The sequence below is a fragment of the Ornithorhynchus anatinus genome, chromosome 4 (assembly GCF_004115215.2).
Source record: "Ornithorhynchus anatinus isolate Pmale09 chromosome 4, mOrnAna1.pri.v4, whole genome shotgun sequence".
NCBI lineage: Eukaryota > Metazoa > Chordata > Mammalia > Monotremata > Ornithorhynchidae > Ornithorhynchus > Ornithorhynchus anatinus.
This window is the reverse complement of record NC_041731.1, coordinates 44,732,748-44,758,914: the sequence shown is the minus strand read 5'-3', so window position 1 is coordinate 44,758,914 and position 26,167 is coordinate 44,732,748. Positions and strand designations below refer to the sequence as shown.

Here is a 26,167-nt window from a genome sequence, read left to right as displayed (position 1 = left end):
TGTTTTGTACAGGCAATAATTTAAAAACATTAAATGACCATAAATCTTTATAGATTTTAAACAATCGACCTGCATTTTCACAAATGTCACAGTCCGTGAACAGATGTTTAGTAATAATTACATTGTAAGCTGGTAGTGTAAGTGAGCTTGTGCTGGTCATGTTTTGAAGTTCTGCTTGATTAATGGATAATCATACAGGACTCCATTTGGAACATTAACAAACATGTCTTAATTATCTGACTCTGTGTCATACTGAATGGTTAATGATGTATAGAAAGCATTTAGAATGGACAGTTACATATAACATCACTGAGGATCCACTTTTTCAAAAGATTCCATATGATACAGAGAAGATTTATGAACTCATTGAGACTTTCAAAAACAAACAAGTTAGGCTCCTTGTGGGTTACCCATTATCAGGTACTGAGCTATGCCGAGCATTTAATCATTTGCATCCTGGGTTTTTCAGGTAATTGTTTATTGCATTGGACTGCACTAAGGCAGAGGGATGGAAATTTTCCCCTCTGTAAGTCTTTGTTTTCTTTTTTGTAACCCACAGACTGCAAGGCACATCACTGATTTGATTGCTTGTTGAACTGTTTGGGACTCTTCTCAAACTAGTTGTTTTAGAATCCAAATTTGGAATATCCTTTTTCCATAGGAATAACATCAGAGCTTTAGACTCTCCAAAGTATGCTTCACAGTTTGGCATGAAATTAGTGAAGAGTTCTGAAGACCTTTTGTGGTGCAATCTTTGGAATAAATGCCATGCTCCAGAAATAAAACCTGCTGGGAGAACCAAACCAGTTGGTTCTGGTTGCCTATCCAAGAGGGAGCATTTTTAGGGGATGTTGAAACCCAATATAGTTGAAGGGTGGGTTGAAGGACTCGATAATGACCTTGGACCATTTGGATGACCAAACACTCCTTTGTCTTTAGAGTCAGAGCCACCCCGGTGTGAGTGGCATGAAGTCAGAAGCAAGTGTACAGCCTTTCATTGTCTCCAAGGAAGCATTCGTTTCTTAGATGATGCTTTGAGTGAAATGAAATAGGTGCATTTGTGGGGAGAAGGGGAGAAGCAGTGCACCTTCTTCAAAGCAATTCCTGATTCAGGGTGCGCCCTCGGTCTATTTGAAGATGATATCTGTAAATCCTGCTTAAAATGTTTTTCCCAGAAGAGTCTTAGCCTCTTAGGGAGGGAATTTTGTGAGTGCTGTTTTACTTCTTGTTTTGGATTGAGGGCAGTGATTGTGATAAGGCCCCGATGTATTTAAGGGGCAGGAATAGGTGAAGAAGGAAGGCACAGTTAAGTGCAAAATTAATTTGGCGATGGATCATCCTGTAAGAACCATGAAGCTATGGTACCATCAGGCGTCATCTTTACTTCATGTAAAGAGAGAAGGATGGAATTACTGAGAATACCAAACTGTAGTTTCTCTTCCAGCTCACTCTCATTCAACTCCTTCTTGCCACTGGCCCATCCTCAGCCTCTGCACCCTCCCCACAGCCTCAGCCAAGTGCAGCCTGTGGAACCCCAATTCCATCACGGGAAAGCTTCCCTTCATCATGGGCCTGGCCCTGCCCCAGTCACTGATCCTCCCTGCCATCCCTGAAACCTGGCTCTCCCCAGATGACACTCTCTCTGGGTGTTTGGAGGAGGAGGGATGCTGAGTGTCGGGGTAAGTCAGCTTCCTTCTTGCTCCCCAGTGCTGGTTTTGCACCATCCTACCTCCCCCATCCCCCCTTTCCCTTCTTTTGAACCCCATATCATCCATCCCTACCACCCACAACGATTACTAGTTGCGGTCATTTATTCATTCATTCATTCAATCATATTTAATTGAGCGCTTACTGTGTACAGAGCACTGTACTAAGCGCTTGGAAAGTACAATTCAGCAATAAAGAGAGACGATCCCTGCCCACAACGGGCTTCCCAGGCTCCTCCTCCAACTTTCTGAACCATTTTGATCTTTCTCACATTTCTTCTCTCATTCTCCATCCCTTCATTGATTCCTGGGGATTTCAATATCTATGTGGATGCCCCTAACAACCCTCAACTGTCCACCTCCTCTCACTCTTCTACTCCAGTGACCTCCTGCTCCATCGCACCTCACACACTCATCAGTTTGGGCATACAGTTGATTTTATAATCTCTAATCACTACTTAATTTCTACCCTCACCAATTCTGAAATTCCTATACCATAGCACAATCGCCTCCCCTGCTCTCTTTTGATACACCCACTGGCCACAAATAAGCCCTGCTCCTCCACAGAAACCTCTGTTCTTTTGACCACCTACAGTTATCCTGCAGTCATTCTACCCCATCTGATCTCTATTCCCAAACTACGTTGGTGTAGTGGATAGAGCACGGGCCCGGTTCTAATTTTGGCTCTGCCATTTGTCTGCTGTGTGACCTTGGGGAAGTCACTTCACTTCTCTGGGCCTCAGTTACCTCATCTGTAAAATGGGGATTGAGACTGTGAGCTCCACATGGGACAGGGACTGTGTATCCAACCTGATGTGCTTGTATCCATGCCAATGCTTAGTACAGTTCCTGGCACATAGTAAATGCATACCACAATTATTATTCTCTTGATGCACAAATTGACACCCTCAACACCACCCTCTCATTCGTTCATTCATTCAGTAGTATTTACTGAGTGCTATGTGCAGAGCACTGTACTGAGTGCTTGGAATGTACAATTTGGCAACAGATAGAGGCAATCCCTGCCCAAGAATGGGCTCACAGTATAAACAAGGGAGACAACAAAGCAAAACAGAACAAAACAAAACAAGACAACATCATCAAGATAAATAGAATCATAGAGATATACACATCATTAACAAAATGAATAGGGTAATAAATAATATATACAAATATGCACAGTGCTGAAGGGAGGGGAAGGGGGAAGAGCAGAGGGCGGAAAGGGGGGAATGGAGAGGAGGGGCAGTGGGAAAGGGGGGCTCAGTCTGGAAGGCTTCCTGGAGGTGGTGAGCTCTCAGTAGGGCTTTGATGAGGGGAAGAGAGTTAGTTTGGCGGACGTGAGGAGGGAGAACATTCCAGGATAGCGGTAGGACATGGGCCAGGGTTTAATGGTGAGACAGGCGTGAATGGGGGACAGTTCAATTCTCCTCTGAACTCAACTCCCTGGCTCCTTTGTCCCTCTGCCAGTCTCACAGCACTAATATGCAGTCCTGGATCACCTCCAAAGTGTGCTTCCTCCACTGCTATGCCCAAGCTACAGAGTACTGTCAGTGGAAATCCAGACACCTCTCTGACCTTGTCCACCTAAAATTCATTTTTACCTGCTTCAATTCGGTGCTTTCTTCTGCCCGACAACAATTCTTTTTCCTAATTCACTCCCAAACCCACTGCCCCTGCCAGTTGTTCTAGACATTTAACTCCCTTCTCAAACATCCTGTCCCTCTGCCCCTACCATCTCTTTCCCTTAATGACTTGGCTACATCCTTCATCAACAAAATTGAAACCATCAGGTGTGATCACCCTGAAGTTTCCCCTTCAGCTCACCATCTGCCCTCTTTGACTGTTCCTTTGGTTACCGTAGTAACTCACGAAGAGATCTCTCACCTCTTCTCTAAATCTACTCCTTCAACTTGTGCTTCTGACCTATCTCTTCATACCTTTTTAAAGCATTTGTCACCTCCCTCCTTCCCTTCTAGACTGCCAACTTCAACTGTTCCCTCTCCAACAGCTTCTTCCCCACTGCTTTCAAACATGCTTACAAATCCCCTATCTTAAAAGAACCCTTCCTTGAACCCACAGCTCCCTCCAGTGATCCCCTCCAAATGTCATGAGAATTATTTACTTCAGCTGTCTCCACTTCCTCTCTTCCAGTTGTCTCCTTGATCTCCTCCAATCTGGCTTCTATCCCCTTCACTCCTTTTATAATGCAACTTTTTAAGCACTTACTATGTGCCAAGCACTGTACTAAGCTCTGAGATAGAAGTTAATCAGATTGGACATAGTCCCTGTCCCTTATGGGCCTCACAGTTTTAATCAGTTACTTAGTACGGTGCCTGGCACATAGTAAGCACTTAACAAATACCATAATAATAATAATCCCCATTTTGCAGATGAGGTAATTGAGGCGCAGATAAGTACAGTGACTTGCCCAAGGCTACACAGCAGACAAGTGGCAGAGCCAGAGCTGGAGTCCAGGTCCATATTACTCCTAGGCCCGGGCTCTCATTCACGAGACCATGCTGCTTTTCAGAGAAGCAGTCCCCTCTAAGGTCACCAGTGACCATTTTCTTGCCAAATCTGATGGCCTCTGCTCCATCCTAATCCTCCTTGGTCTCTCAGCTATCCTTGACACTGTCAACTACCCCCTTCTCCTTGAAATTTTATCCAGTCTTGGCTTCAGTGTCACTGTCCTCTCTTGGTTCCCCTTGTATTTCTCTGACCACTCCTTGTTAGTGTCTCTTGCTAGTTCCTCTGCCCTACACGCTCTGACAGTGGGGGTTCCTTAAGGCTCAACTCTAGGTCACTTTCTATTCTCCATCTACACCCTCTCTTAGAGAACTCATTTGCTCCCATGGTTTCAACTACCATCTCTATGAGGATGATTTCCAGATCTACATCTCCAGGCATGACCTCTCTTCTTCCCTGCAATCTCACATTTTTAAAATGGTATTTGTTGAGCACTTACTATGTGTCAAACACTGTTCTAAGCACGTGGGTAGGTACACATTATCAGGTCAGAGGAAACTGAGGCACAGAGAAGTTAAGTGACTTGACCAAGGTCACACAGGAAGCAACCTGCGAAGTTAAGATTAGAACCCAGGTCCTTCTGATTCCATCGAGAGCCCATGCTCTCTCCTCCTGACTTCAGGACATCTCTACCCGGATGTCCTGCCAACCCCTCAAACTAAACATGTGCAAAGTTGAACTCCTTATATTCCCACCCAAACACTGTCCTTCCCCTGTTTTTCCCATCACTATAATAGTAATAAGGTTGGTGTTTAAGTGCTTACTTTGGGCCAGGTACTGTAAAAAGCACTGGGGTGGATACAAACAAATTGAGGTGGACACAGTTCCTGTCCCATGTGGGGCTTACAGTCTCGATCCCCATTTTACAGATAAGGTAAAATGAGGTATAGAGAAGTGAAGTGACTTGCCCACGCTCATCCAGCAGACAAGTGGCAGAGCAATGCCACTATCCTCCCTGTCTCACAAGCCTGTAACCTTGGCGCTGTCCTGGACTCATCTCTCTCATTCCACCCACATATTCAATCTGTCACCAAATACCATCAGTTCTACCTTCACACATTGCTAAAATCTGCCCTTTCTTCTCCATCCAAACTGCTATCACACTGATCCAAGCACTTATCATATCCTGCCTTGACTACAACATCTGTGTCTCCCAACTCCAGTCCATACTTCACTCTGCTGCACGGATAATGTTTCTCAAAAAAGTTCATGTCTCCCCACTCCTCAGGAACCTCCAGTGGTTGTCCATTCATCTCTGTCTCTGCATCTAACAGAAGTGACCAGGGAACATGTCTGCTAACTCTAAGTGCTCAGTAAATGCAATTGAATGAATTGTCATCTTCCAAATGCTTAGTACAGTGCTCTGCACATAGCACTCAATACGATTGATGAAACAGAACTTCTGTACAATCAGCTTTAAAGCACTCAATCAACTCGCCCCTTCGTACCTCACCTCACTGATCTATTACTACAAGCCAGCCTACACACTTTCCTCCTCTAGCACCAGCTTAATCACTGTGCTCCGATCTCTTTATCTCACCTCAGACCTCTTTCCCCCATCCTCCCCTGGCCTGGAATTCTCTCCTCGTCTATATATGCCAGACAACCACTCTTCCCACCTTCAAAGCATTATTATGCACCTCCTCCAAGATGCCTTCCTGGATTAGGCCTTCTTTTTCCTGGCTCCCTCTCCTTTCCGGGTTGTCTAATCCCTTGGATCTGTGACTTTTGGGCATTTGATATTTGCCCCTCCCTCAACCCCACTGCACTTATAAACATATCTTTAAATTATTTATTATAAATTATTTATATTAATGTCTATCTCCTCTAGACTTGTAACCTCGTTATGGGCAGCAAATGTGTCTGCCAAATGTATTGTACACTCCCAAATGTTTAATACAGTGCTCTGCACATAGTAAGTGCTCAGTAGATGCCATTGGTTGATTGATTGAAGGAACTTACAATCTAGTGGATTTTCACCCCAAACTATCCTCCAGGAAGTTGCTTCAGTGATACGAATCTCCAAACCTGAGTGAACGTAGTTGTACCTAGAAGGGAACAGATCTGGCATCCGTAACACACAGTCTTCCTCAAAGGTCATGTTCCCCGAGGTGATTCTCAACATTTCCTGTGCAGCTGAGATCCAGTGGGAAGCGTCTGAACCTCCACCCCTACCCACTATGTGGGAAACCATGAGAACCTTCCAAATACTTGTGCCTCTTAATCACTCCTCTTCGAGAGATCACTGAACATAGTCTGGAGTGTGGTATCCCATAAGGAAGCCGGCAAGGGGGAGGAAGGAGATAAAGGAGACAGCTTCTGTTTAGACACAAATATCTTGGTAATCAGCACAGATGGGATGAGAAATACCAAAAAAGTACATGACAGTTTAGTGAGGCTTTGGCTAAATGTTATATATTTTTAATACACCTGTGTGTGGCTCCCCTAACCAGTCTGAAAGTTTATGGTGCTTGATTTCTTATGTGTAATTCATATTAGCCGGTATATATATACATGCATACACTCACACACACACACATTTATATATATATACACACATACACTATATATACATATAGATGTATGTTAGCCAGTTTGTTAAATCAATTCTCCCCAACCTCCTACCCCCCAAAAAACTATTTTTGTGATTCTTTTTTTTTCTTTATCTCACCAAAATAAGGTTTAAAATTTGTCTCTAACGCTGTTTCTTCGTATTTGGATGGCAAGCTGTGGAACATATTTTTGCACAGTATGAAGCTTCTTGGCAGACTCTTCAGGCCAAGTATTGGTGGCTTTAGAGTTATCTTTGGATCTGTCAAAAGTGCTAATGGGCTTTCTGGGCCTCTTTAAGCTCCTAAATCCTATTTTCTTTTTACTTTAATCCTTTAAAAAAAATTCTACACATCTAATCGGCAGTTAAGATGCCACTAAAATTCTGAGCCATTCTGTATTTTTGTCTTCACATGTGTGCCTTCAAGGATATCTGTGCCCGTATTCACCTGAGGCATAGTGCCCTCCTGGTATTGTTAGCATGCCCCTGCATGCCTCCTTCTGCAGCTCCCCTGGTGAATCATAAGACAATTCATAGGTCCTCTGATCCAGATGAATTTTAGTTGGAGAAACTCCCTCTCTAAATAAAGTTCATCAAAATCATTTTTAATAAGTGACAAAATTCACCCGCTGCGATTCCGAGGCTAGGTGGTTACCCAATGCTCTAGGCAAACACTAATGAATCATAGGATAAATGCCCACATGTATTTCCAGCCGGGACAATTGTTGTAAACACATTGGACTGTTTGCATGTAGAATCTGAATGCCTCACGAGAATTAGTTGGGTTATAAATCTTCATCTGGAGTATGTTGCAGCTCTTGCCATTTGGAGAATCTCTTTTTCTTGTCAGAATGAATTGTGTGACACTAAATCCTGCAGCATTGAAGGAATGATCATATTCTTATGGCTTATTAAAGTCCTAAGAGTTGGTTGTGATGAAGCACTTATTTTCTGTTTCTTCTGGAATCTGAGCATTTTGTAGTACTAATTAAAAGAACCAAGCACAGGCTGTAGTAGAAAGCTGGAAAGAACGCTGCTTTGTCACAACCTGCTGCTTCCTGTTTCTGCCTTTCTTTTTTTCTTTCTTTTTTTTTTTTTAAAAAAAGGGAAAAAACCGCAAGTCTCTGAAAAGGTTTCAACACCCAGAGGGCAGTTTGAGATCCTAAAGTGAATTGGGAGGGCTAGAGAGAAAGAGGGAGGGAGGAAAGAAGGGCCAGCTGAAATGTGAGGCGACATATGAAACTGAACCCCTCAGTCTGTGTGGACCGTCGGACAGAGACCACACAGCTGTGGGTCGGAACCTGGGCCATAGAGACCTGAGGCAAACTGATGGAGGGAAGCTAGCGGGTGTCTAGTTTTAATCTCTGGGGTTTATGATGCCCAAAGATAGTCATGTTGGCAGTTAAGGCAACAGCCACTAACTACTTCGTCTTCTTCCTCCTAGAGAAATCTGACCGAATACTTTGTCGCTGTGGATGTGAACAACATGCTCCATCTTTATGCCAGCATGCTGTATGAACGTCGGATCCTCATCATCTGCAGCAAGCTCAGCACTGTAAGTAGAGACTTTGGACAGCCATGCCCGTCTGCCTTGCTGCTCATTGATGAGTCGTTTCCTTCCTTCTCAAACAAACAGAGCTAACACACTTTTGAAGGGTAGGGCATCGGGTCTCTGGAAAACTCATAAAAACTATTATTGAGCGCTCACGGGTGACTTGCTGAATGCTTAGAAAGGCATGCTTTGTGATCAAGTAGTTTCTAGTGTACGGACCTGAAACTCATGTTGTCTCTGTCAGTTTTCCCCCACTCCCAGCACCACTTTCTTTGTTTTTCAATCTGGTGGGACCTGGGGAAGATGTGGAATAGGATCAGAGTGGTTAGTGAGAGAGGCAGAGAAGGGAAAGGGGCTTGCATCCCAGGGCTTGTTGACTGTTAGATATGATGGGAGAGGATGGGAACGAAAATAACAGTGGCCTGTGGTTTTTGGATAGGACTAGGCGGTAGGGAGTCAGAAGGAAGCCAAAAAGGGGAAAATGTCTCTCCCAGAGATCTGGGAGAATCTGGAGTGGAGACCTGCCTCATTAGAGATGCTAATATATTCAAAAACAATTTCTGATTCGCCATTAATGCAGGCTGAGATTAAAACGAGCTATCGTGCCAGCTAGAAATTGTTCATGTCCGTTATTGGGCAAGTACCACACAGGTACTTGTTTCCCAGCTATTGAATATTTCATCTCGGTGAGGACTTTGGGGTAAAATTGGAGACAAATGAAAAGCATGCTCCTGCCTGGGATTAGTTGGTGTGACTATAGGAAAAATCTACATCTACAGACCATTATCACTTTACAAACACACTTTGTCACTGATAGACCTTATTTTGAGAATTGGTCAGTGTTTTAATCCCTCATTATTTAGTCCAGCAAATACAGTGTTCAGTCTTGGTGACTTGTGGCAGGGAAGGAAAATAATTTATTTCGCTGAGACCATATTTTAGCCAGGAGAATTTTACCTGGTCATACTATGCAATCCCAGAGGCTTGGTTTCGGGTTTTTTTTTGTGGGGTTTTTTTGATGCTATTTGTAAGCACTTATTGTGTGCTAGACACTGTACTAAGTGCTGGGGTAGATACAAGCTAATGAGGTTGGACACAGGCCATGTCCCACATGGGGCACACAGTCTTAATCCCCATTTTACAGATGAGGTAACTGAGGCACAGAGAAGGTCACACAGCAGGAAAGAGAATTGCTAGAGTAGGTGGTGAAGGCTATATTAATCTGGGCTTTCAGCTATTTGTATCTGAATCCAGTCGGAAAAAGATGCCATGCCGCGGTTATTGAGCCAGGGCTGGAGTAGAATTTTCCTGGCTTTCCTGGACTTGTTTCTCTCCTCACGCTGAGCTACAAACAAGGTTGACCTTTTTTGCATTGTAGTGCCTCAGTGGGGAGGGTCAGTGTGAAGAAGGGAGATGGAGAAGGGCGATTGAAGATAATGGGATGCTGGAGTGGCGAGGGTATTTTCAAGGTAATGTAGTTGTCTCTGGTATCCCCTTACCTGTGGGGCCTATTATTATGAGAGCTTCCTTAGTGTGAGACTGAGGCAAAGGACCTGCTCTCCCTGCCCAGCCCCTCAGCACAGTGCCCATTTGAGCCGAACTGTCAGAGCTGCCCTTTTAACAGTGCTGAAATCCACAGTCGTAACCTCCGCAGCTCACTCTGTCAGTGGATATTTGGCCTAAAACTACATTATAACCAAAGCACCACCCCAGCTCAAAGAGAAGCTTTTTGGAAATGTATTAATGTCAGTCAGTCATATTTATTGAGTGTTTACTTGTACAGAGCACTGTACTAAGCGCTTGGGAGAGTACGATAAAACAGACACATTCCCTGCCCACAATAAGTCTTCAGTCTTTTATGTGCCAAGACCAAAAAAAAAGAAAGAAAAGCACTAGAGGAGGAGAAGGAAATGCATCATCTGTTGAATTTGATGTATGAAGTGAATTTTTCTGTTGAAAATGTTTGGCCTAGCAGCTGCCTGAGCCATCTTCATAGAAGTCTCATTAGATCCCATATGAAATAGCAGTGGCCACATGGTAGTTCCTATGTAGCGCTTTCAGGGAAAATATCCCAGCAGGCAGGATTAACTCCAACATCAAGACCTCCAAAACCTAGGAATTAAAAAAAAGTTTTGTTCTTGGTGCCAAATATTTATCTGAACTAATAACATTTCCACCATGTTAATAAAATCCATTTTTATACATTTTTTCTTGGAGGCAAAAATATAAAAGATACTTTAGGCAGAGATTTTCTGGTGACCTTCTCTCGAATCCAGATGTGACCTATAGTAGTTTGGCAAACCACATTTTTCACAATTTTGTTTGATAAGATGTAGGCTTAATGCTACTTAGGCTCCATCAAGCACCTGAAAGATAAAAGCTTTTGAGCACTCCGAGTGCTATTTTCTTTAAAAATGGCTGCACATCAATACTGCAAACCCCAGCTTGATTTGGTTCAGAGTTCAGTGTTATGCATTTCAAGACTGAACAGTCAATAAGAGCGTGATTTTCTGTGTAAAAGAAAATTGTAAGTTTGTGTTCTGTATGCTCTGTTAATGGGTATTGATTGTTTTCCTTTAGGAGCAATGAAAAGGGGATGCTTAACTAAATCTTATTCTCTAATGTGGCAGACTAAATACTTCAAAGTACTTTCAAATGTGAGGGTACTTATTTCCAGTTCATATTTTTTTTTTAATCTGGACTTTCAATCATCTGTTTTCTGGGTACTGGGCTCTAGCTGGCTCATGTATATGGCAGTCATTTAAGACTGAAAAAAGTGTTGTCAGAACATTTAAATGGATAATGTATATAGCAGCATTGGAGAAATGTTGAGGTGTCATATCATCATTGTGAGAAGCAGCGTGAAGTAGCTGATAGAACACGGACCTGAGAGTCAGAAGGTCATGGGTTCTAATCCCTACTCAGCCACTTGTCTGCTGTGTGATCTTGGGCAAGTCACTTCACTTCTCTGGGTCTCAGTTGCCTCATCTGTAAAATGGGGATTGAGACTGTGAGCCTCATGTGGAACATGGACTGCGTCCAATCCAATTTGCTTGTATCCACCCCAGCAATTTGCTTGTATCCACCCCAGTGCTTAGAACAGTGCCTGGCACATAGTAAGTGTTTAACAAATACCATTATTATCATTATCATCTAGTGTTGCAGTGAGAGTGCTCCCCTTCCTTCCTTCTCCCAGTCACTAGCACATGGAAGTCTGTCTCCCCCTTTAGACTGCAAGATTGTTGTGGACAGAAAATGTGTCTACCCACTCTGTTACATTGTAGTCTCCCAATCACTTAGTACAATGCACACAGCAAGTGCTCAATAAATACGATTGCGATGGGAAGGAATACAGAGAGGAGACACTCTCACATTGCTCTTTGTGTCTTCAACACACCTCAAACAAAAGAGGGCCTGTGTTTATATGCCATTTGGGAATTGTTGATTGTCTGTGTCCTGGGTTCCAGACATGGCTCATTTAAGCCTTTCTAGAAGATGGTTGCCTATTTTGCTCTAAAATATTTCCAGAAATTTTGATGAATGACTGCACCTATTTCTACTCTCCCCTTGATAATTCTCTTCCATTTTTTTGCTCCTATTTTGCCCATGAAAAGTGCCTGTAGGAAAACTAACTTTGAATTTGAGCCTATTCCATTTAACTCTGCCGTTCGACCTATTGGACTGGCCATCAGTTCTTCACAGTCAGAACCATCCTTGCCTTATGTGCTACCAGCCTCCTAGTTATTATCTGTAGTTGCTATTTCTAGAAACAGCTGTTTATCATATAGCTACAAGGATGTGCTACTGCCAAACTGAATCTTAAGATGTCCTATGGAGTCTTTTTGCCTGTGGTTTCTACTACAGATGTCTCCTGGTTCTTGAGAGTCTCTGAGAACTTTAGCTGCATTTTTAAATGGGGCATTTGCCTGTCAGTCATATTTATTGAGCACTTACTGTTTGCAGAGCACTGTACTAAGCGGTAGGAGAGTACAGTGTAACAATAAACAGATATCCATCCCTTAGTTTAACCTGGATTGTGGGGAAAGGGGTACTTGGACGGCATGGACCCATGTGTCATCAACATTTCAGCATTGTCAGAATCAACCCTCTCACCGTAACGTACCCACCCATGTGGCAGTACTGATGTTAGTCGGATGTCCTTTTGGGTTCTTCAAACTATCCCAGGCCCTAGAAGTGAGGTTTTCCTGATTTCAGTTTTTAGCCACTCCATTGCTCTGCTGGGCCCAGTTTTGGAACTCCCTCTACAGAGAAGCAGCGTGGCTCAGTGGAAAGAGCCCGGGCTTGGGAGTCAGAGGTCATGGGTTCAAATCCCGGATCCGCCACTTGTCAGCTGTGTGACTGTGGGCAAGTCACTTCACTTCTCTGTGCCTCAATTACCTCATCTGTAAAATAGAGATTAAGACTGTGAGCCCCCCGTGGGACAACCTGATTACGCTGTATCTACCCCACCGCTTAGCACAGTGCTCTGCACATAGTAAGCTCTTAACAAGCACCAACATTATTATTGTTATTACAGGATGGGAATCATCATGGTTCCATAGTCCACAGGGAGATACCAAGGAATCCTGGGAAGCTGTTAGATTCAATTTCCTCAGGAGACAGGGTCTACTTAAATACAGTGTATCATTGTTGTTTTCTTATCCACAGCCCTCCATGCAGAGATTAGAGTGACAGTTTAAGACAGGTTTGAATTATTGGGCCAGAGCCAGGGCTTCCTTGCCTACACACTCAGCTCTGCATGTTCCAGCAGTAGGAACAAGCTGCATTATTTTATTTCAAACTGTGCTCAGGGGAAGCCAAGACCCTGTAACTGGAAACTTACCAGAGAATTCTAAGACTATATTTAGTGATCTGTTTAAGAAATATAAATGAACTTTATGTTTGCTCTTCTTTTGTACATTTAAAATAAAAAAGATGAATCTTGTTCACACCAATAGCCTGAAACAGAGAAATTCAAGGAAATGACAGGAAAATTAATCGGCTTCTTTGGAGAAGAGGGAGATCCTAGGAAAATATAATTAAGTGGCATCTTAGGCTGAGCTAATGTCTCTCTCCAGCCAAATTTTGAAAGCAGAATAGCCTGCTTTAACTCTGTTACCTCAATTTCGCTCATGGTTCTGAGCATGTAAAAAAAAAATTGCAAAGGAAAGCTACCACACATTAAGGAAAAAAGGAGAACTGGATTTGAGGGGCAGGTTGATGGTATTTGATTTCTAAATGTTAATATACCTAACTGGTGAAAGATGCCCTTGTTTGGGTAAATTACAAGATACGTTTTTGCTCACCACATTTGCTCATTCAATTTTTTGTTGTTGTTTAGAGGTACCTGAGGTAGTAAACAAGAACTGCAATCTGTGTACGTGGGCTGGAATATATTGATTCTAGTGTAAGCAAATCGATAGTCATACTAATTACAGAACCATATAGTTTTATTGCATTAAACCAGCTAGGCTGCTCACCCCACCAGGATGCAGGCAAGATATGATTTTTTTGCCATTGTTCTTTTTGAAGAGCAGACATCCTTAAAATGGTCTAATAGTGGCTTAAAAGGGATTATGTGAGAGGACACATCCCTTCCTACTGCAAGCCCAGATCCCACTGAGTGCACTCTTCCTCTGAATCTCTTGTTGAATCATTTAAACTTGGTACTGGCTGAATGTAAAATTACATCTCGTAGGAATGGGAGCTGCTGCAACTCAGTGGATTTGGGGGGAGTTAAATATTCAGGTTAAGGCAAAGGATAATAGAAGCCCTGCAGCATGTAGCCATTTCTGTGGCAATAAGGGAAAACATAGATCATAATATGCCACTGAACTCTGCCCTTTGCACTCTAAAATGGGATTCCTGATAAAAATAAAAAACAGCCCAGGGTAGTGGTGCAACCCTTGTAAAGTAATTTGGGGAGACTGCATAAAGTTCCCCAATGGTGATCTCTAGGATGTTATTGCAGTTATATGAAAATAAAGGCCTTTTCAAGCCCAAATAGGAGATAGTAACCTGACTTATTTCATTAACCTGTGTACATAATCTTTTCAATTGTGCTAATTTTAGTTGAGCCTCTAGAAGTAGCTGTATGAAGCGCAGTGGGTGGTGGAGCTGATCACATTTTCAGTATGCTGGATTCCTGTAGCTTTGTCAGGCATTCCCTAGACTGTTTTATTAAGAACAGCATGTTATTTGAATGACGGTCTGGACTTCCCATGGAAAGGATTATCCTGTGACCAGAAGCCAAACCTTAGTAGTGTTGAAGGGCAATGTTATTGCTTCCTCAAGATGGCAAAGACTATTCAGATAAATGTTGTAGAAGATTTATGGGGAGGCAGTGTAATTTTTCCTTACCTTTAGGGCCCAGTCATCATGTCAAAAATGGTTCTGGAATTGATATTACCAATTGCTTGTACGTCTTTGGGAAAAAGTACTCCACGATAGCACCACTCACAGCACGCCACTCAGCATTTTTCGAGGAACACACTTTATCAATTAATGGTATTTGCTGAGCGCTTACTATGTGCCAACCACTGTACTGAGCACTTGGGAGAGAACAACAGAGGTTGTGTGACGTGTTCCCTGGTCCACAATGACCTTACAATCTAGAGGGGGAGACAGACATTAATATAAATATTTAAATAAATGGCTATATTGGTTGGAACACATTTATACAAGATTGCAGAAGATTGCAGAAGCACAAAGTTTATGATATACCTCTTGGCCTGGAACAGGATCCCAAAGAGAAATGATAAAAATCACCTCTTCCGTAGTTCTTTAGAAATAGAGTAGTAAATAATAATAATAATGTTGGTATTTATCAAGCACTTACTATGTGCAGAGCACTGTTCTAATCGCTGGGGTAGATACAGGGTAATCAGGTTGTCCCTCATGAGGCTCACAGTCTTAATCCCCATTTTACAGATGAGGTAACTGAGGCACAGAGAAGTTTAAGTGACTTGCCCACAGTCACACAGTTGACAAGTGACAGAGCAAGGATTTGAACCCATTGACCTCGGACTCCCAAGCCGCGTGCTCTTTCCACTGAGGCCACGGACCTATATGTGTTGGAGGTTGTTTAGAAATGATCTCACCAGAGGCAGCTAGATTAGTCAATCAGTGGTATTTATTGAGCACTTACTTTGTGCAGAGCACTGTACTAAGTCCTTGGGAGAGTACAAAACAACAGAATAAGCCAACATGTTCCCTGCCCACAGTGAGCTTACAGTCTAGAGGGGGAGACAGATATTAATATAAATAATTTATAATATACAATTTGAAGTATCTACTCCAGCAATTAGTATAGCACTTGGTACATAATAAGCTCTTATGTACCACCGTCATTGTTATTGTGTTGGGTTCTCTTTTTTTAATGGTATTTGTTAAGCACTCTGTGCCAGACACTGTGCATAGCACTGGGGTAGATACAAGGTAATCAGGTCGGACAAAGTCTGTGTCCCACACTGGGCTCACAATCTTAATCCCCATTGTACAGAGAATTTGAGTGCCTTGTCCAAAGTCACACAGCAAGTATGTGGGGTTCGAACCCAGATCTTCTAACTCCCAGACCCATGCTCTTTCCATCAGGTTACACTGCATACCACAAGCAACCAACCAGACCACTGCAAGACAAGTCAGGTGTGTGATTATTTTGCTCGGTCCTCTGCTGTGGAGGGAAGGGCTTTAAAAATAATAAAGTAAGGATAACTTACGTCCACATTACCTCAATCCAGTTTCACATAACTTCAATAATAGTAATAATTATGTTATCTGTTAAGTGCTTACTATGTGCAGACACTGTTCTAAGCACTGGGGTTGGGTACAGGCAAATTGGGATGGACCCAATCCCTGTCCCTCGTGGGGCTCACAGTCTTGTTTGCCATTTTACAGATGAGGAAACTGAGGCACAGAGAAGTGAAGTGATTTGCCCCAGGTCACATAGCGGATAAGTGGCAGAGCCAGGTTTAGAACTCAAGGCATTTTGACTCCAGGTCTGTGCTCTATCAAACTAAGTCACACTGCTGATTCCATAGCAAAACCATGAAGTAAACCTTCAACCTGATCGAGTCAGGTTGGAAGAATATGTTCCCTGCCCAAAGGGAACAGTCTAGAGGGGGAGACAGGCACGAACATAAATAATTTATAATATGTAATTAAAAGATATATACATAATTGCTGTGGGGTTGAGGGTGGGGCAAATATCAGTTGCCCAAAGGTCACAGATCCAAGTGCCTAGATGACCTTTCACTGTGCCTCGATCTCACCTGTCTTGCCGCCGACCCTTGGCCCACATCGTGCCTCTGGCATGGAAAACCCTCTCTCCTCAAATCCAGCAGACAGTTACCCTTCCCCCACTTCAAAGCCTTATTAAAGGTACAACTTCTTCAAGACACCTTCCCAGACTAAGCCCCACTTTTCCTCATCTCCCATTCCCTTTTGGGTCACCTTGACTTGCTCCCTTTGCTTCCCCCTCACTGCCTCCAGCCCCACAGCACTTATGTATATGTCTGTAGTTTTATTCATTTGTATTGATATCTGTCTACCCCCTCTAGACTGTGAGCTCATTATGGGTAGGGAATGCCACTGTTTATTGTTGTATCGTACTTTCTTAAGTGCTTAGGACAATGCCGTGCACACAGTAAACACTTAATAAATATGACTGAATTGAATTGAAAATTGAATTGAGAGGAAGTTGAGGAAAAGAGGGCTTAATTGAGGATGCAAGAGCGATTAGTTGATCCTTGAATCAGTCAATCAATGGTATTTATTGAGTGCTGTGTGCAGAACACTATACTAAGTGCTTTGGAGAGTACAGTGTGAAAGAGTTTGTAGACATATTCCCTGTCCACAAGGAGTTTACATGGCGTAGGAGTTTACATGGCGTGGTGGATACAGCAAGGGCCCAGGAGTGAAGAAGATCATGGTTTTAATCCCAGCTCACCGCTTGTCTGCTGTGTGATGTTGGGCAAGTCACTTCACTTCTCTTCGCCTCAATTACTTCATCTGTAAATGGGGATTGAGACCGTGAGCCCTCTATGGGAGCAGAGACTCTATCCAACCCTATTTGCTCATATCCACATTGGCGTTTGGTACACTTCCTGGCTCATAGTAAGCACTTAACAAATACCATTATTATTATTATTATTACAGGCTAGAGGGAAGAGCCTTGCCAGCCCAGAGATGTTATTTCTGACCATTTGGAATTTCTGGTCTGTAGCGTCAGGGCTGATGGGATACAGTCAAAGAATATACCAACCTGACTAGGCATGTTGGGTATTGCAAAGAGGCACGTGCTATTGGGCAAAGGTATCTTCAGCACATGTGTAAGATAGAACAAGGTTTCAATTGTCATTTCTATTGTTTTCTGCTTCTGCAAGCTACAACAGTGCGGTTAAGTTGGCAGCCTGTGAGAAGATAACATTTGAGTAGAGTCAGCTGTGTATGCTCTACTAGTCATTTTATGAATGCAGCTTTTTCTTTTCCTTCCCACATGTGTGTTGACATGATTGCTTACCAGACAGGCAGATCAGGCAGGCCTCTGGCATTGACTTTTCTTGGCCCCTTTGTGTTTCTACAGAAAAGTCCTCAGGGCCTCTACTTTTGTTTTTTTGTCTTTGAAACAGAACCTAGAGTGAAGGAAAAGAAGCCCATCCCGCTGATTCTTAGCATCAGTTTTCCTAATTAAAGTGGGTGGTGACCAAAACTAGGATATGCAGAAGGAAGAAGGTTGGTGGCAACTTCACCAAGCAGGTTTTGATTGTCCACCTACTTATAATTAGTCCCACAATCATTGATTAAAGTGGTAAGCACTTCTTCATAATCATCCAGGCTATCTCCCCAGATTGTCTAAATAGCCCAATAAATTATAGTGTTTACTGTTTAATTCAGCGGGAGGGTCCCCTCAGATTCCTATCCCATTAACCTCTGTTCCTCACATGAGGGGGACGCTCTATCAAATGGCCTTGTCTAATCGGATCCATTTCCTCCGACTGTCGGGATGTGTTCTATCCCCCTTCCCTCTGGAATTGACCATCAGCCAGCATCCACCTGCGGCTGAGATGTTAGAACTGGAAAAGCAACATGTCCAGAAAGAATGATATGGATGGAGAAAATTGGCTCCTAAATAACCATAAACTCAGTCAATCATTTTAGTAACTCTCTGCTAGAAAATGAAACCTAGTGGAAATAGCATGGGCCTGGAAGTCAGGGGACCTGCGTTCTAACCCCGGCACCACCACATATCTGTTGTCTTGGATAAGGCACTTAACTTCTCTGTGCTGTAGTTACCTTGTCTATAAAATGGGGGATTAAGACTGTGAGCCCTATGTGGGGCACGGACTGTCCAATCCAATTATCTTGTATCTACCCCAGTGCTCAATACAGTGCCTGGCACATAGTAAGGGCTTAGCAAATACCATAAAACAAAACTAAACAAAAAAAACCCAACCAGGTGCTTAACATGGAATAATCATGTAAGCGAAGGGGGTAATTACCCCACAGGAAGTGATATCATTGTTTCCTTTTTATATCGAGTTTAAGGCCTTTTTTTGTGTGGAATAAAAACCATGAAAAAAGAAAAATTCTTATTTCCAATCCTGGACTAAAGTGGGATCCAAATAAACCCCAGAAAATTTAGCTTCAGGTAATTTTCTTCCTTGACTTTAAAACTGAGAGAAGAGGCAGGTTTAGGTCATGTACAGTCACCATCGAGCTGTTCTACCTGTGACTTGTGTTTTCCTTAGTCTGTCTTCTGCAGAATCCATCCCAAAGGGTCAAGTAGAGTAATTATAGCTATCATGTAGAATTTCATTTACAGGAAGCTATTGCTAATCCTGCATCTTTCATCTATCAGGGGAGAGGAAGAAGAGTTTTTTTTAAGCCGTGTTTAATATTGTGAACATCTTTGGTGCAGTTAATTTCCACATATCTCAGACAAAACACCTGTGTAATTTGTAGCTCTATGAAATAGCAAATCTCAAATGGAGAAGATAAATAGGTTCCAGAAAAAAAAAAAAAACAAACCATGGCCATCATCATCAGTTTGTGTAAACTTGGTGGTACTATGTGAAAGGAAGGTAACTGGGAAAGATCTTATCTTGCAGGGAACATATCTAGCAACTCTTGTATCCCAAGGGCTGAGGAGAGTCTCTGCACACAGTAAGTGCCCAATAAATACCACTGATTGGTTTATTATCATGTATCTTTTTTTTTTTTCTTTTTGAGCTTTCACTATCAGTTTCTGGCACCTAAAATTCAGAGACTCTGAAACAAAAATGCATTTGCTTCTGATTCTCCAAAGCCGAACCTTTGCCGTCTAATCCTTTGGTTTCCTAGGAGTTTTGCATTAGGAAGCAGTGTGGCCTTGTGGAAAGAGCACGGGCCTGGGAGTCCGAAGGATGTGGGTTCTATCCCGGCTCCGCCACTTGTCTGCTGTATGACCTTGTTCAAAACACTTAACTTCCGTGCTTCAGTTCCTTCATCTGTAAAATGGGAATTAAGGCTGCGAGCCCTGTGTGAGACAGGGACTGTGTCCAGCCCAATTAGCTTGTACCTACCCCCGTACTTACACAAGTGCCTGGCACAAGACTGAAAGCCCGTAGTTGGGCAGGGGTTGTCTTTATCTGCTGCCGAATTGTACATTCCAAGTGCTTAGTACAGTGCTCTGCACAGAGTAAGCGCTCAATAAATACAGTTGAATGAATGAATAGTAAGCACTCAACAAATATCGCAATTATTATTATTACCTGTTTGAATATATGTTGGAGTCGAGGAAGCTATAGGAAAACTCACTGCCTCCCATTCTTAAATGGTTCAATAGATGTTGACCGTTTGTGAGATCCCAGTGATTTTATTTAGCATTTCAGGATATGAATATCACTGCTATAATTCAGCAGGAGTGGTCTGTTCTCATCTGCCCTTGTAGTGTCTAGAAATGTTTGATTTAAATGTTTATAAATTTATCAGTGTTCACACAGAAACAAGTCCTCAAGTAGGTATCTGCCCCCACAATGGGGTTAAAATCCTTCCTTTTTGACTTAATAATGATCCCAGTGTAGTGCACTTCCTGCAGATTAAAGGCCAAGATGCACACTTTCCTGGATACTAATCCCCAGGAAATGACCTGAGGTGAGGCCGTCTTGAGAGTGACTATTTAATTCTGTTGTCACTTGAAATCCGCAAATTCATTCCATGTGTATTCAATCTGAGACTTCGGGAGAAGGCTTTCTCTACCCTGTGACTTCCAGAAGTGTTGGTTTACTCAGGTCTTTGTTCATTCAGACCATTTGAAGGTAGCATCCAGTTTTCATTCTTAAAAATGGTTTGGGATGTGGTCAAATCTATGGAAAAGCTTATAAACTCTATCTCCCAGTTGGCCTCTGGAGAGCAGAATTTTTCTCAAAAATGCTCAGGAACAGGAACAGGACCAGGCATCTCTAGAGGCCATCAATAGCTTGGCCTAGGGGAAAGAGCATGGGCCTGGGAGTAAGAGAACCTAGTTTCTAATTCTAGCTCTGCCATTTGCATGCTCTGCAACTTTGGGCAAGTCACTTAACTTCTTTGTGCCTCAGTTTCCTCATCTGTAAAATGAGGATTCAATCCTACTCAGACTATGAGTCCCGTATGGGCCAGGGACTGTATCTAGCCAAGCTTTCATTTTGAGATCTTGGCAAGGGGAATGGAGTGCTGCATCAGTTTCCATTGTTGGACCTGAAAGCTGGGGCTACTGCTCACTGCTCAGCACTTGCCATAGATTATCAGTATTTATTAAGTGGTTACTGTGTGCCGAACACCGTACTAAGCTCTTGGGAGAGTACGATACAAGAGAGTTGGTAGACACATTCTCTGCCCACAACGAGTTTACAGTCTAGTCGGTGGGAGACAGACATTACTATAAATAAATAATTTATAAGATAATTCATAGATATGAAATTAAGTATGAAAGGTCACAGATCCAAGCATAGAGACAACACAGAAGGGAGATGGAGCTGGTTAAAAGAGGGCTTAATCAGGGAAGGCCTCTTGGAGGAGATGTGACCTTAATAAGGCTTAAATCATATAGGGACTTACCTAACTTTACTCACTCGAAATTGAATAATTTTTATTGCTCAAACATTTTCTCTAGACAGTAGTCTGAAGTGAAGTGAATTCTGGAATTGACTTGAATTTTTACTGGGGTTGAATTAAGTCTCACTGATGAAAGTAGTATTTTCCACACCTCTCTCTCTCTCTCTCTTTTCTGACATAATTTGAAAAGTGCAGTTCAGAGTCAAGCAGAGGGTTTTTTTGCCTCTACAATTTGCATGCTGGCTTCAGAACTTGTTGGCTAAACTAGCTTTTGGATATATGATCTGTCTAGTTTTGTTTATGGTCCTAGAGCATTTGATTGTTTTAGACGATACTCTATTGGGGTGACATTAAATGGGGTTGATAATGCTTTCTGATGAATATCATCACGACTAATGACTTCAGGCAAATTTTACACGTCTTTCTTTTTTTTCCCACAAAGTGTGATTCTGAATTAAAGATTCACAATATGCCCCAGTTGTACCGAGAATACTTTTAGAGGTCCTGCAAATCTTTGATTTACAACCTCTTAATTCCTGTATATGAGAAGCGGCTTGGCCTAGTGGAAGGAGCATGGGCCTGGGAGTTAGACAACCTGGCTTCTAATTCCAGCTCTGTCACTTGCCTACTCTGCAAGTCACTTAACTTCTTTATGCCTCAGTTTCCTCATTAGTAAAATGGGGATTAAATCCTACTCCCTCCTACTTAGACTGTGAGTCCCTAGTGGGACAGGGACTATGTCTATCCAGATTATCTTCTGTCTTCCCTAGTGCTTAGTACAGTGCTTCGCATGTAATAAACACTTAACATATAACAAAATTAATCATGATGAGAGGGACAAGAGATCATATGCACCTATAGAGCGTGTGATATTTTTAGGGGTGGTGTCAGACTTTAAGGGAGGTAAATGGTTGCCTCGGGCTGTCATGCAGCAAAGATAGAAGCAGTGTGCCACCTGATCTTCCCTAAATGGCCACTGTTTGGGGTATTCAAGATAGTGCACACACCAGAAACCTCATAGCGATGGCCACCATACATATATACAGTTGCAGTCATCTTTGTACTGCATGTGCATTGCAATCTTTAGTTTTCTGTACTTCAAGATTCTCTACTTCACTGCTTCCCTCAGCACCCCAACCCCCCAGTCCTTCAAAGATGACTGCAGTTGGTTTTTCATTTATTTTTTTATGTACTTAAGCACAAGGATAGCAGAGAGTTGTTTGATTTGGGGAGCATGGAGCTCTGAGGGCTGTTAGCTTCAGACCCTGGAGGTAGTAGGGAGGGGCTTGATTCAATTACAGGATACCTGGTGGGGTTTGCTCTCTTGGGGGAAGCAGGAAAGGTGGGCAAGGATGTGTTTGGGGGTGTCTGTACTCAAGTGGACTTGCCCTAAACTGCACCAGCAGCATCCCCGTGAATGTTCCCAAAGCCCTATCTGCTGACTGCTTCCTTTCACTCATCACTTTCACTGAGTCACCTTCACCAACCTCCCGATCCAACCAACTTCAACCACTCCTCACCTTGGCCACACGCTCAAACCCATCATCTCTATTCACTGCACAATCTTTAACCTCACCGACTCTGACTTTCCACTCTCTGGCCACAACTTCCTGACTTAACTTCATTCCCACACTCCCCCTCCCTGCAATTGTGTCCTGTTCTCCCATGGAGACTTCCGCTTTTTTGACCCCATCCAATTTTCTAAAGTCATCATGCCCCACCTGGATTCCATACCCAATGTACCTTCTTTCAACACACAAATCCACATCCCCAACATCACCCTCTCAACTGAACTCAATTCCCTCACTTCCCTGTCCCTTGGCCGATCTTGTACAGCCGTGGATCCGCTCCACAGGTATGCCTCCTCCATTCTGGCACAAGAACTGCAGAGCACTGCTGGCAGAAATCCAGGCCCTGGACCAACCTTGTCCATCTCATATTCATTCTCACCTGCTGTAATTTTGCCCTCTTCTCTGCGTGGCAGCACTACTTCTCCACCCTTATTGACTCTCATCCTCATTGCTCATGACAGCTGTTTCAGACTTTTAACTCCCTCCTCAAACCCCGTGTCTCCCTGCACCCTCCCAATCTCTTGCCCCTAAAGACATGACCACGTATTTCGATGATAAAGTTGAAACCTTTAGACGTGCTCCCCTTAAACTGTCCTCTGCTCCTCTACAGTCCCTTCCTCCTCCAGCCCCCTCTTTGACTCGCCCATCCTTCCCAGCAGTATCTCAAAAGGAGATCTCCCGCTTCCTCTCAAATTCTCCCCACCGACCTGTGCTAATGACCCCATTCCTTCTCACCTTATCAAAACAGTTGTCCCCTCCCTTCTTCTCCCTCATCTGCCATCTTCAACTACTCACTTTTGAATGGCTTCTTTTCCACTACCTCCAAGCTTGCCATGTATCCCCATCCAAAAAAAAAAACCCTCTCTTGACCCCACTGCATCTTCCAGTTATTGCCTCATCTCCCTCCTACCATTCCTTTATAAACTCATTGAGTGTGTTGTCTACACTTGCTGCCTCTACTTCCTTTCTTCCAGTTCTCTCCTTAACTCTCATCAGTCTGGCTTCCATGATCACCACTTCATAGATCCGGTCCTCTTTAAGGTCACCATTGACCTCTTTTTTCTAAATCCAGTGGCTGCTACTCAATCCTCTTTGACCTTTCTATTGACTTCAACACTGTGTGAACTTCCTCCTTTTCTGGGAAACATTATCTAACCTAGACTTCACTGATACTATCCTCACCTGGTTTCCTTTTGTCTCTCTGACTGCTCCTTCTCAGTCTTTTTCCCAGACTCCCCCTCTGCCTCCCACCTTCTAACTGTGGGAGTGCCTTGAGGTTTAGTTTTCATTCCCCTTTGCGCCCATGACTTCAACTACCATCTCTGTGCAAATGACACCCAAATCTGCCTCTAACCCTGACCTCTCTCCTTCTCTGCAGTCTTGCATTTCCTTCTGCCTTCTGGACATTTCTACTTGAATGTACTACTGACAGCTCAAATTTAACATGTCCAAAACAGAACGCCTCCTCTTCTCTCACAAACTCTGTCCACTCCACAACTTTCCCATCACTGTAGACAGCACCACAACTCTCCCTGTCTCACAAGCCAGTAACCTTGGCATTATCCTCGACTCGTCTCTCTCATTCAACCCACACTTTCAATCTGTTATGAAATCCTATCAGTTTTACTTTCACAGCATCTCTAGAATCAACCCTTTTCTCTCCATGCAAACTGCTATCATGCTGATCCAAACACTCATCATTTTCTGCTTTGAGTACTGTATCCTCATCCTGTCTTCCCTACATCCTATCTCTTCCCTCTCCAGTCTGTACTTCACTCTAATGCTCAGATCATATTTCATATCTCCCCACTCCTCAAAAACCTCCAGTGCTTGTCGATGCACCTCATCAAACAGAACCTCTTCCTTGTCTTGTCTTATGCTGTCGAGTCATCTCTGACCCATAGCAATGCAATGGACATATCCCTCCCTTGTCTGTACCTCCAACTCATCTCTCCTACCACTGACCCTTTGCCCACATTCTCCCTTGGGCCTGGAACTCCCTCCCCATTCATATCCAACAGTCCATCTCTCGCCCCATATTTGAAATTCTCCTAAAATCACATCGACTCCAAGAGGCTTTCCCAGACCAAGCCTTTTATTTCCCCTCTCTGCCCTACCTTCTATATCGACTAGTGCAGTACAAGAATATTTACATAAGTATTGTAGGGTTGGGGTGAGTGTCCAAGTACTTATGTTATTATGCTGTACTGTACTAATTCTCCTATCCCTAATCTACTTTAATGTATGTGCCGCCTATAAACTGTAAGCCCTTTGTGGTAAAGATCACATCTACCAACTGTCTTATTGTACTTTCCAAAGTGCTCAGTACAGTGCTCTGCACACAGTAAACACCCAATAGGTGCCTTTGCCTGATTGGCAGTAGAGGCCACGGATTTGTGCCGTGTCCTCCTTCAGCGTCTTGCAATGATAACGCAGATGCAGGATTTTTCCATATTTTTATATTTCTGTTTTTGAAATAGGTCCAGTCGGACTCTTCTGCCAACTTTCTGACCAGGGGAACCCATTGCTGCCTCTACCAGGGGCTTCTGTTCTACTCCATGCCCTCCTCCTCCACAGTGAGGGAAGAAGCAGAATCACCGAGTGGGGGGATGTGGTGTAGCCATGGTTGAAAATGTGAATGTGCCCTGCCTCCCTCTGCTCAAGTCGGAAACGGTAGCTTTGTGAACAGGGGTGGGCATAGGAGGTCAATATGGTGGCCCTCGAGCATGGGGGATAAGTTAGGAGGGCTCTCAGGAAGTATATATGCGAATACAGGAAGAGTTCCATTTGATGCCATATGTTGTGTGCCTGGGGTTCTGTGCATAATGAAGCCACATAGAATGGACAATTTTTTTCCAGCCTCAGGGCAGCCAAATATCTGAAACTGACTGTGAGCAATTTGATTTGGTCATAACCTAGTAGTAAATGTTATTTAAAAACACATGAAAAGAGAAAAATCACAGAAATGCTGTTGACTATTTCTATTAATCATGGGAGATTTTTGTTTTTGATAGATGGATTCTTTTCTCATTTTTCTTGACATTTTCTTGTGATTTTTACTCTATGTTGGTTTTTGTTGATCCATGATAACTAAAGTATCATTGTTACTATAATACTATATTCCATTAATGATTTCTTGAAAGAGGTGATTTTTTTAGTCTCAGACATTTCCATGTATTTTTGTACAAAG

General features: G+C 43.0%; 1 protein-coding gene across 2 annotated transcripts in view; it reads left to right on the top strand.

Moving 5' to 3' along the window:
- Positions 1-26,167, top strand: part of DENND1A (DENN domain containing 1A) — a 493,337-nt gene that overhangs the window by 226,527 nt on the left and 240,643 nt on the right. For both annotated transcript variants that reach the window (XM_029062896.2, XM_029062894.2), the window contains exon 9: positions 8,228-8,338. In XM_029062896.2, the coding sequence (XP_028918729.1) occupies positions 8,228-8,338 (111 nt within the window). The remainder of the gene's footprint in view (positions 1-8,227; positions 8,339-26,167) is intronic.